The sequence below is a fragment of the Tricharina praecox genome (genome assembly GCF_024521635.1).
Source record: "Tricharina praecox strain CBS 144465 chromosome Unknown BZA05scaffold_1, whole genome shotgun sequence".
In the NCBI taxonomy this organism is placed as follows: domain Eukaryota; kingdom Fungi; phylum Ascomycota; class Pezizomycetes; order Pezizales; family Pyronemataceae; genus Tricharina; species Tricharina praecox.
This window is the reverse complement of record NW_026250403.1, coordinates 609,212-621,342: the sequence shown is the minus strand read 5'-3', so window position 1 is coordinate 621,342 and position 12,131 is coordinate 609,212. Positions and strand designations below refer to the sequence as shown.

Sequence of the window (12,131 nt, the reverse complement as noted above, 5' to 3'; positions counted from 1 at the left end):
ATCTGCTATGGGTTAGAGTACTCTGCTTAAGCGAAAGATGGGGCGGGAGAGGGGCGGGAAGGAGGGGGGACAAGGAGGGGAGGAGGGGGGGCGGGGGGCGGGGCATGGGGGATCACTCGACTTGGTGGGGATGTGGGGTTGTTTTATGTGGTTGTGAGGGGGGCACTGGGACCGGAAACGGAAGTACTCTACCGGTCTACGCTGTCATAGTCTCATAGTCTCATGGTTATACCTAGACTGGGTTCGGATACTACTTAATTATACCAGGTGAGTATGCTCAAATATAACTGAACAGAACTGAACAGAGCAGAACAAAAAACGGCGAGGCTTGCACAGTTGCACTCCGCCAAAGTTCAACATTCAAACAGCGGTTCGAACTTCGGATGCTGATAGTTACTACGTATACTCTGCCTACAGTACTTCTGACTTCCGAGCAACCGTTACTGTAACTATACCCCGTATACTACGGTAGGTATAGTACGCATGTGTCTCTCGATTCTTGATTGACCTGGAGGCTGGACCTGGAGGAGTGGGCTGATGTCCCGCTGTTGCAGACTTACAGACTTGCAATTCCAACTTCCCCCACACCCCAGGTCCACAGCGTCGGTGTTGGTATTGGTGTTGGTTGAATTGGTTGAGTCTCGATCCGGACTCCGGAGGGGTGGCTGACTACTACATGCTTCCCATACTACTACCCAAGGTATGCATATATAGATACCTAACTGCTGGACTAACTACCTAGTTGGCGGGCCACGATGCGGGACTCTGGAGACACCGACGCTACATATTACTAGTATATATAGAGTAAAGGAGCTGAACGGTCATATGCAGGATGATGGGAGTGGCGGGCGGGCGGGGTGGTCTGGTGTTTGATGTCTGATGTCTTGATGAGGCGGCATGATAGTTACAATTGTTTCGCCGTCCTGTAGAGTAGATGATATTCGGTCGTGGCGTGATGCTGGGTGTTTTTTGTTTTTGTTAACTGTTAGGTAGGCGTTGGTGGCTTGCGGTACATCTACTATGTATGATACATAGATCGTGGTGGCACGTGGCTTGATTGTAGCAAGACAACATAGCATATCATAGAATAGAATGGAATAGTTACAGGTAATTGTTGAAACTTGATAGAAGACTTAACTTGATTTTGTTGGATGAGATACCTAGATGAGAAGAGAGACTGCTTTTAATGGGAAAAAAAGAGATCGTGTAAACATTGAACAAATAATGACGCTTCAGACTTCAGACAAAGAATGCTGCGATCCCTGAACAGTCTGACAATGCCAGGGAGTCAGGGACTGGAGTGCTGCTACAGAGACGATGCCAGGGACTGGGAGTGCTGCTACAGCGACAATGTCAGGGACTGAGAGTGCTGCTATAGTAGAGAAGCGATAATTCCAGGGACAATGTCAAGAACCGTGACTAAATACTTATGTACATTGTAGGCAAGTAGACGCTTAATAACGGACAGTACCTAACAATACCTCGAAGGGCGAGCGAGATTCTATGATTATACGGTAGAGTTGGTTTGGCTGGTTGGATTGAGCTGATTGGATTGGGCTGGTTGACTGGCAACTACAGCTGGTATATAAATTATTCATAGCAATGTGGGCCAGGAGAAATAATAAACGTAGGGTTTGATCGAGTGCCTAAATACCTACCTATCTAGGTAGCCAGCGGGCAAGAGCAGAGAGAGGGAATTTTGGCAAATAAGCCGTCCGGTAGAGGGTTCCGACCGAGCACCTTGCCTGACAGTCTGAGGCCTTTGGGTTTCTTCTCTACTTGTTTTATTATTTATATTCTCGGATATTTCCGATCTAGATGGTTACGATTGGTGGGCCAAAAGCTCACTCGATTCATATTCCTTAGTACTTACCCTTCTCCCTGTGGGATGGTGGGACGGTGGGACGGTAGGACCCGCAATGATTCTCAGAAATTCCTAGCAAGCAGACCGGCCACCGGCGCACAACACTGCTCGGTATTTCGATTTACAAGAAAATGACTTTGGGCAGCAAAGAACTGGCAGTCAGCACACCATGAAGCGCTCCAACGGAGTAGAAAAGCACACCGAACTTTGGGGATATGGGAGTAGGTACCTATGGCACTGGCTGACTGGTAACCAAATCTTAAGAGCATCGCCATCGACAAGTACATACAACCGCCTGTTCTTTTGGTCCAAGGACGAAATTCAGCCATGTTTTGGTCGGGAGTTTTCGGTTGTCACTGCTTGGGTAGGTTGGATCAAGCCTCACTGGTCCTAATTCCCGTACGGGTGGAGAAGCTGTGGCAGCACTGCACAGAGAACTTGCATGTTGTCTAGGCTACCTAGGTAAACACTGGAGAGCTCCCTAGGAGTCAAGTACCTAGATTGTTCGAACTTCGAACTACCTCTGCCTTTATCCGCGTCAAATACCTACATTGTTTCATCACAACCAGCAGCAAGATATTCTCTCTCAGCTCCATCCAATACCTAGCATACAGCTTTCCCTTAGTTATGGTCCAGTTCCCGGTCCCTGTATCTACTCTCCAAGGAAGTGCTTTATTCACAACGCGTCACTCGCATTTTAGAAATCCTACATTGGGATATAGGGAACGACGAAATGGAAAGCCCGGCTATCTTGGCCTCCTACGCAGCGTTTTGTAGAGAGGGGGGACGGAGATAGCAGTGGAGAGGTGCGCAGTGGCAAGGTTGGGGGAGGGGGGAGGGGGGAGGGGGGGGGGAAGTGGTAACCCGGTGTATATACAGCTTTCTTTGGCGCGCCCCTCTCTTTCTTTAGTGCGTATGTAGCGATCAGTGGAAAACTACTGTCGTGAAATCATTACGGAAGACGGAGCTTTATTCCCGAAACAGAAGCTCCCAAACAACTGCAACTGCAGCTGCACGCATAGATACATTATCTCGCAAAGTCTCCGTCGCAATGCCTGTCACATAAACCGCACTCTATTTCTACTCAGGATTGCAGCTACAATAATTGTGGGGTGATCCCCAGGTACCTATTCGAACCTTGTTGGTCTGCTTCCTCTTGACTCTCAAGCTCTCCACAACCAGCAACGATTACAACTATGGACCGCCCACCAGCTTCAATCCTCATCATCGGCTCCGGCGAATTTGGGCGTGCGTTTCCCCATCCCTCCGCATACCAGGTAACCAGCTAACAGCGTCGAGTAAAGTAACTACCGCTCTCTCGCTCGCCCTGCGCCCCACCTTCTCTTCCACGACCATCACACTACTCGACCGGCTCCCCTTCCCCGCCGCCGACGGCAGCAGCATCGACTCCTCGCGCATTGTGCGCCCGGACTACAGCGACGCAGCGTACGCGCGGCTGTGCCACGAGGCCCAGACCATCTGGCGGGGCGCAGACGCAACGCACCCGTTGCACGGCATTGGCGCAGATGGGCGGTATACCGAGACGGGGCTCGTCCTTACCGCTGAAGAAGGGGGGATGGCCTATGTAGACGCCTCGTATGCGACCGTGGCGAAGCTCTTGCCTGAGCTGGGCGTCAAGTGTGAACTGGAATTGTTGGAGACGAGGGAGGATGTGGGAAGGGTTTGCAGGACCGGGGGTGGTGCGTTGGGTGTACGTGGATATGCGAATTGGACTTCGGGATGGGCGGATGCGGAGGGGGCGGTCAGGTTTTTGAGGGCTGCGGTGGAGAAGACGGGGAGGGTCACGTTTGGCACGGGAGAGGTGGTGGGGTTGGTGGAAGAGGGGGGGAAGGTGGTGGGGGTGAGATTGAAGGGCGGGGTGGAGTTTAGGGCGGAGCTGACGGTGCTTGCGACTGGAGCCTGGACACCGGGGTTGGTGGATCTGAGCGGACGCAGTGTGGCTACGGGACAGGTACTCGGGTATCTTCCGCTGTCGACCGAGGAATGGGAGAGCGTCAAGGAAATGCCGGTGGTCTTCAACCTCTCCACGGGTGACTCCTGCCTTACACCTCCACCAGTTTTCCATCCCTCGCTGACGGACGAAAGGAATCTTCGTGATCCCGCAGCACACTGACCATGTCCTCAAGATTGCCCGCCACGCCTCGGGCTATCTTAACCCCACCACCATCACGGATGCTACCACGGGCACCACCCGCATCGTCTCGACACCGCGTACGGTGGTGACCGATCCGGGCCTCGAGGCACCAGCCGAGGCCAAGGCCGCTTTCTCTGCCACACTGTCCTCCCTCGTCCCGCAATTTAGCGGCAAGCAACTGTCGAGCACTCGGCTCTGCTGGTACAATGATACGTATTTGCCCCAATCCCCAATCCCAATCCCGTCTCTCCCACCTGCCGCCTCCCACTGACTCCCCAGTGCCACGGGCGACTTCATCGTAGCGTACCACCCGACCAAGGCTGGCCTGTTTCTAGCCACAGGCGGAAGCGGGCACGCCTTCAAGTTCCTTCCCGTCATTGGCGGGCACATCGTCGACATACTGGAGCGCAAGGCGGACGCACGGTTTGCGAGCAAGTGGGGGTGGCCAAGTGGAGCGGTCGAGGTTGTGACGCGCGACGGGAGTAGGGGGGATGGGGGAGTGCAGATGGTGCTCGAGCTGGCGGATTAGTTAGTCCGACAGGACAGGACAACACAGAGATTCCCATGTAGAGATGAGTGGCATCATGTGTGATACATAGATAACACCTAGGTAGCTACATACCATCCCACTGCGTACTCATGTATGTATGTACCGTCCTACATATCGCCGATGATGCGCGGTGTATGTACATACCGGTAGCGTGGATTCGTGGTCATTCGAGGCCGACCCGAGGTATGTACATGGACCTATGTACCTAAGGTACCTCATATGTAATCGATTTGGCCGACGACGCAGCAACGAATGCATGGAACTAGAGTGTTCAGAGGAAGAGGGTTCACAGACAAAAGATGGCGGATGTCGTCTTGTATTTATAGCCCGGACAGCGTGGCTAGCACGCTGCACGCAGCACGGCCGCACGCCGCACGGTCGGTGGACGGTGGGAGCTTGCTGCAAGCCTGCAACAGCCTACAGGTGCATACCGGCCGTGCCCGCCCGCATGATGAGAAGTGGGTACAGGAAGGGCGAGTGATTGCGAACGAAGGGTGTTGTGGTATTGGGGAGTACGTCTTCACTCCCCACCGTAAGCGGGTGAACACAGCAGCAGCAGTATCTAGCCGGCCGTTGAAGCCACGAGTGACGAATCCCGATCCCTGCGCCGCTCCGCACGAACCCCACGAACCTCACGAACGCCGTGGATCCTGCGGCGCATGCCCGGAAAGTCACTGCACAGTGCACACATTCTCTCCACAGCGGTCCTCCCCCTCCCTAGCGAACGGGGGGGGCGGGGACGGGCGGGGAGTGCAGCGGCGAGGAATTCCTGTGCCCGCCACCGGCCGAGCAGCCTCTCCCGAGCCCGAGTGCCTCCGAGAGCCCGCCAGATATGTACCGGTAGTTACGGTATGTAGTCGCGGTGCCCGACGCTCGCTCCCCGCCGCCGCCCGCGTGGCAGTCTCGACTCTCGCTTAATACGGTAATCGCGATAACGACAGTCGTCGGGCGGGGGACCAATGGGAAATGGGAGGGGAGTTGAGGATATCAATGGTTTCGTCTGCTCTACGGTATCTCGTATTTGACATTGTACGTAGCTACTCGCTGCTCGGTGCTATGGTACCTAGAGCAGGGTGAGCCTTGATGCTGGAGGGCGGATGTGCGGATGGATGTGCGGATTGCAGATGGACGTGCGGAAAGATGTGCGGATGGACGTGCGGATGGATCATCATGGACGTGCGGATACGCAACACCTATGAAACTACCATACCGACTGGAACAACACAGCGTGCCCAAATAGCATGGGATAGATCTCTACCTATCCACCTTTCCAGCTATGTACTGTATCTAGAGTAGTGCTCAATCAAATCGATGAGATGTCCATCTCCGTCGCCCACCGCCCCCTGTCGCCGCAGAGCGCCAAACGCCAACGGCGATGGCTTCGGCGTGGGGCAAGATGTTTCCAGAATCCTTTGCATGTTCCGTGCTAAGGGAGATATGCATACTCTACACACTCTACATACCGTACTCTACATACCGTACTCTACATATGCACAGATATGTAACATTACACGCACCGCACACGACACGACACGACGGATGTGGTTCTTCTTCTTCTTCTAGAATTGCGGGCTCGTGCATCACGGGTCCACACAAACGGCGGGATATGTATTATGTAGATGCCTAGATGGAATTGGTAATTGTGAGGTCGAGGCCAATTCGTGCGTCGGCAACGCAAACTCGCGACTCACGAGGCAACAGTCTGCAGCTGATCGCGAAATGCCGAAAAATAATTATCGTGCACACATCAAATCATAATCAATTCCAAGCATCAAGCACATCAAGCACCAACCCTTAACTCTCGAGTGATAGAATTCCCGTCTCTCCGAGTTCCAAGTTCCGACTCCCGAGCACACTTCCGCCATCCGCACCTAAAAATACATCTCAATCCGTTCCACTTCCGCTCTCATCTTTTGTCCAAACTCCAGATCTATCGTAAATCACCCCGCGCAACGCACGCAAAAGACCGACCGACAACCATCCCCCCACCCCCCACCTTCCCCCTCCCACATCCGATCCATCAATAAAGACGACCGAAAGTGTAAAAAAAATCTGATCAGTATCTGTGGCAGCCCAGCTTCTCGGCTGGGGTTTCAACGTCCACATACAACTGTCATCCATCATCCATCCATCGGGTCATTGCATCCCACACAGTAATCAAAAACTGCCACCAACAAGTAGAGAAGAAAAGAAAAAACGCCTGAAATACCCAGCTTAAAACAAAAAAACAATAGGAAAGGAGTAGATAAAAACGAACAGAGCGAAACAGAAGAGTGGCGATAGACGATTACAGCAGATTTCTATCCCCACCGGACCAATATGATAAAGCGGCAAGGTGACGGTGCACTGTTGAGAAGTGAAGAAAGGTCAATTGCGAAAAACACGAAAAAGCGGGATCGAAGGTTTTATCCTTGTAATCGATCAAAAGTCCAACATATCATCCAGTTCGTCGAGCTCTACGCTCTCGGGACTTCCAAGGTGTCTTTCTAACTCTCCGCTCCAGCTGTAAAGATCGACTTTCTCCGAGAAAGAAGACATCATGTGGTGGTGGGGGTGATGAGGAATCTTGCTAGGAGTCTTCTCGACATCCTCACGCTTGCTGGAGTCCTCGTTGGTGGGTGCAAGTGCGGGGCTGTTGAATGCGCCCTCGCTGTTGGAGGTCGGGTAGCCAAGTAACGTTGCGGTGGCCTCCTCGTAGGTGCGCTCGTCTTGTGCGACAACTTCTGATTCGAATTCCTCTCTGGTGCGCTTGGAAGCGTGCCTACTGCTGTCGTTGTCGCGCGATGTCGATCGGCGCTCAATGAAGATGGCCGATTGACTGAACTCGCGCTCGTCGCCTTCCAGTGGTGGGGAGGCGAGGTGATTCTTGTGGCTGAGCGAGGAAGACGCCTGATTCCTCTGGCCAGAAATCATGCTGGCGGACGTGGATGCGAGGCTGCCGGTGTCGGTGGAGTCGCCGTCGTCGAGTTCGTGCGATGAGAGGTCGACCTCGGGACTGGGCGACAATTCCGACCGTCTGCGCATTTCCTCTTCTTCCTCATCCGAGAGGGCTGGCGAGACCACGCTACGGCGGCTGGAAGGCAAGTCGTTCTCGTGCTGAGGGATCGGTTGATGGGGGCACATGGTGAGGTAGAAGTAGATGCGCCGAGGATGGGTGGTAATCAATTCCTTCTTCAGTAGGCATGGCGACGACGGAGTGAACCCTCGTTTCAGGTATGCGTTGAGGCGCGACGAGATGATTGCGGTGGGATTGGCCGAACTATAGCGAGGTAACGCATGTGTCAGCTTGCTTGCATCATAACCGAGATAAAGAGTGAGAGCGGGATGTGCGCGGCGCGACTGTGCACACGGGGGGACTGAGAGCGGACGGGGGGGTGGTCTTACTTTTCAACAAGGTTGACGATCGGGGCCAGCGAAATGGCCAATTCCTTCACGGTGTGCGGTCGGTTTCCGGTTTGCTCCAAAACCTTTGCGACTCCAGACACAATCTCATCGTTGATGTCGGCATGATTTATTTTACTCTCTGGCGGCGGGGACGGCGGCGGGGTGGGGTCGTAGCGGCCATGCTTGTGCGCCACAGTTATTGTGGGGGAATAATCTCGTTTTGTTCTTTTATGAGGAGAGTGTTCGGCCTTCGCTGAAGCGGGAGGCGCCTGTTGCGATCGCGAGCTGTGTGGCAAGTGAATTCCGAGCGACGGCAGAGAGAGCGACTTTCGACGAGTATTGTATGGCATTTGGTTTTGTTTTGTTTGAGATTCGCAGAAAAGCACAATGGTCTTTTTTATTGAGCGGGTGGCGGGGGACAGATGATTTTCTTTGTAGGAGCGTGTACGAGATCGCCACCAAAACCAGACGAGTAAGTAAGATAAATAAGATGAATAAGATATGAAGGTTGTATGGAGGAAGAAGAGGGAGAGGGAGGGAGAGGAGGGAGGAGGAGGGGAGGAGGGGAGGAGGAGGGGGGAGGAGGGGGAGGAGGACGAGGAGGACGAGGAGGGCGAGGATGATGATGATGATGAGGGGGAGGAGGATTATCGATTGTAAGTGACCCCAGGGATTGATAGAGTGGGTTTGATATGTATGTCGTCTGCCTGCTTACCGTCCACCCAGGTATGGTAAAGAGTGGTGGAAAGGGGTTTGGGGTCTATCGGCTAGAGAAAAAAAAGTCGGATAAAAAGGAAAAGACGTGGTGGGTTGGGGTGCACCGAAAGAGAGTCCAATGGCTGAGGGCGGCTAGCGCAGGAAAGGGTGGAAGGCAGCTAAAGGGACTCCCCAGTCAAGGCTTTGCAGCAGTGGCAGGCCTGCAGCTAGAGCAACAACCTAACCCACACAACGATGGGCGGCGAGACGTTCGGATGCGGAGGTGAAGGTTGGATGATGCTATGGATTCTTTTTTTTCTTCTTTTTTTTCTATTTTTTTCTCCGAGGCAGGTCGTAGGATCTGGCCGGTCTTCCTCTTCCTTCGTTCGGTCCTTGATCGAAGCGCCTTTTTAGAGCAGACCAGAAAATAGGGCAAGGTTTTGCTGACGACACCCCTAACAAAGGGCAGCGGGCGGAGATGCTAAAATAAAATAGAAGACCGGTTCAGACCCCGCTGTCGTATTCTTCTTTTTTTGCACGCAAACAAAGTGACTTCTCTGTGCGTTCCGTCGAACGGCTCAACGAGTGGCAAGCACTTGGTCGAAGCGGTCCAGTAGGAAATTATTTGCAATCGAACCTTTAGATAAAGAAGAAGGTGCTGTGTTCGCAGACGCTTACCCAGATGCCGGGCAGGTTGGAGAAATCTGAGTGAGATAGAGGGGGGACAAAAGTGGGGGATGGCAGTGGAGAAACCGTGGAGTGCAGGAAAGAAAGAATTCCTGTGGTAGGGTTTGGTCTTCTAGAGGATGTGTGTATGCGTGATGGATGTTGTTAGTGGATGTGGATGAGATTTGGCGTCATGGATGACGGAGTCTTTGATTGACTGCGAGCCCACGCCGCCCCTCCGTCCCTCCGCCCCCTCCAGGCAGGCAAACCCCTCCTCCCCTCCCCCTCCTTCCATCCTCCTGTCACCACCTACATAGCCAGCCAGACAGACCGTGAGGATCAAATCGGATTCTCGGTGTCATCATATCACAGACATCAATCCTCCCAACGTAGGCAGGTGTCTGTGTACCGTATCTGGGTTGGGCAAAATACCTACGATACTTTGTCGCTGAATGTGCCGGGATTCCCAACCGTCCCCGTCGCGGCAGGCAGTTGTTGGTCGGAAGAATATGGAGATTGATTTTCGAGCCGTTCGATATGCCGCTTTGGTCCCAACACCTGAGAGTTGAAGCATGCGGGTGCTTGTCCGTTTCCTGCCCTTCGTGTCGGCTCTTCTTTTTGGGAAAATGTGTGCGTGCGTTCGTTGTTCTTCTTCTTCGCTTGATCTGCGGTGGGTGGCCCTTGCCATGTGATTGGCCGGCTGCCGCAGCAATCCTTGCCAGATCTGTCACACGGACCCCCTCTGTTGGTTACATCTCACCTCGACTCACACCCGCTGGAATATGCGCCAGGCCTCTGGAACGGAGTGATAGGATGTGACAGGTCAGCCGAGTCACCACCCGTGAAGTGACAGCAATACACTTCATTATATAGGCATTATTCAGCCGTGAAAGGGTGGGTACGTACACGGCGGGCCCTTCAGCATCAATGCGTCAGCCCACGCACTGTGCTCTCTCCGGCAGGAAACACAACAGAGCAGCGACATTATCGACAGATGAAAACACGATAAAGCGCATATCGACGTCTGTTGCTTATCGTTCTGCCGGACGCAACTTCTACCTTCACAGTGCGGATGACCCCGCTGCCGCGCTTGGACGCCTCATTCTTACCGAAGGTGTGACGAACACAAATTCTTATGATGACTGATATCACCTGTAGCGACTATGTATTGTGCTTCCTCCGGAACAACGGCGGCACCACGCTTCAGAGGATAGATATTCGCCTCAGCCCGATAATTTCTATGTACGTTGTGTGCGGTGCAGACTCGTTGTGAACACAAGTCCGTAACGAACGCCCCTGCCGTCGAAGATATGACTGTCGTGACCGTCTCAAAAAGCCAGTAGGTTTCTGCCTGACGGCCGTTAGGGGTCCACATTCACAGCGAGTCCGCACTCTTTATGAGACATGGTCTGACCACCACTGGATCCGAATACCCAGGCCCCATCACCATCGATACCGAGCTTCGTCTGGGTCGCACCAGTCCCACGTCCACCGAAATTTGTGTTGAACCGTTTCTTGATACGGTCTGCAGCGAGACCGAATGTGCTCTATAGCGCGGGTAACGGGCTCTCGGCGCTGATCGGGTATCCTGATGGGCTCCGAGGCTGCCCACAACCTTTCTTGGACGCGTGGAGGTCTTCAGATGTGATTTGCTGCTTGGCTCAGACATGGTATGCAGTATTTATGAACGGTCCAAGAGCTGGAGAAAGAATGAAGTTTGTGTTGTTCGACCGTTTGGAAATGCCATGATGTTCATCTTCTGTATCCTTGGCGTTTCGGCAAAGTTGGCGGCGACGGAGTCTTGTTGTGTGGTAATTGCGTTCAACATTCTATTACTCCATCGAATTGCGGTCTGCGTAAAGTTGCGCGCATTCTACTCTGCGTAGCCGTAGGCAGTTACCTCCTCGTCGCCTGCTTCTCTTTACCCCCACCGGTCAATCGGATTGCCGAGGTCACGGGTCACGCTTGGCACCGGACGCAATAAGTGTGGGAGGCATTCCGACTCAAAAAAAAAAGTCTTCAGAGAGGAGGCTTCCAATTCGATCATCCTGACGTGAAATGTGATGGCTGGCTGGCTGGCTGGCGGCCGGATTTCGGACTGCATCAGCAGTAGCGCCCCACTTGCACAGTGGCAGATGCAAAAACTTGTTGCGCGGCAGAAATTCTGGCGCAGAAAGAAACTAGAAACTCCCGTCAGAAACAGTAAGCGGCAAATCGAAGGGCCCCTCCTGCGGGGAATTTACCTTCGGAGGCATTGCCTAGTTCAAAATAAGGCTAGCGCAACTGACAAGAGCACGTGCGTGTTTGCCTCACAACTGTTTCAAGTGCGGCTGCAGGTTTTGATAGGTATCGCATCCAGCCCCCATCAGCATCCAGCTGCCTCGTAAGACGCAGCAAACAAAGAACCCCCCACCCAACCGCAGAAATAATTAAGTAAGTTGTTATTTTCCGATGCGGGGCTCGAACATCGGTAGACGTATCTCCTATTTGAGGCGGCGATGCAAATTAATAATTGCGCATGCACATTGCAGCAACACCGTGATACAAGCCAGAAAGACCAATCTCTTCGCAAACAGCAGGTGATGGTGTGACGGAGACATCCTTCTGCGGTAATCCGGAATGGTGCGGACAGTCCGTCACAACGGCGCCACCAGACTTTCGTCCAGAAAAACGAATCTGCATCAGTCCGAGGTCCCTGACAATAAAGAAATTCAGCCCAAAGGAGGAAATGAAAGTGAAATGAAGGGTAAAATGTGGTGCCTCTGTCAGGCCGAAGTGGCGTCGGGTTGGACAAGGAGCAGTTTTTGTGCGAAATG

The 12,131-nt window shown here is 53.2% G+C and overlaps 3 protein-coding genes across 3 annotated transcripts; 2 read left to right on the top strand and 1 right to left on the bottom strand.

The window, feature by feature from the left end:
* Positions 1 to 2,804: 2,804 nt before the first annotated feature.
* On the top strand, positions 2,805 to 4,685 carry BZA05DRAFT_5776 (fructosyl amino acid oxidasesarcosine oxidase). The gene is made up of 4 exons (XM_051488440.1): positions 2,805 to 3,112; positions 3,169 to 3,915; positions 3,971 to 4,232; positions 4,299 to 4,685. Exons 1-4 carry the CDS (start codon positions 3,061 to 3,063, stop codon positions 4,546 to 4,548), a joined length of 1,311 nt encoding a protein of 436 aa, XP_051344105.1. The 5' UTR covers positions 2,805 to 3,060; the 3' UTR covers positions 4,549 to 4,685.
* BZA05DRAFT_5811 (uncharacterized protein) lies at positions 4,486 to 5,683 on the top strand. The gene has a single exon (XM_051488447.1). The coding sequence runs from the start codon at positions 4,822 to 4,824 to the stop codon at positions 5,485 to 5,487; it is 666 nt and encodes a 221-aa protein (XP_051344104.1). The 5' UTR covers positions 4,486 to 4,821; the 3' UTR covers positions 5,488 to 5,683.
* A 1,307-nt stretch (positions 5,684 to 6,990) lies between these two features.
* On the bottom strand, positions 6,991 to 8,303 carry BZA05DRAFT_330391 (uncharacterized protein; the record flags this gene model as incomplete). Its single annotated transcript, XM_051480534.1, has 2 exons — positions 6,991 to 7,828; positions 7,954 to 8,303. 2 exons carry the CDS (start codon positions 8,301 to 8,303, stop codon positions 6,991 to 6,993), a joined length of 1,188 nt encoding a protein of 395 aa, XP_051344103.1.
* Between the last annotated feature and the right edge of the window lie 3,828 nt (positions 8,304 to 12,131).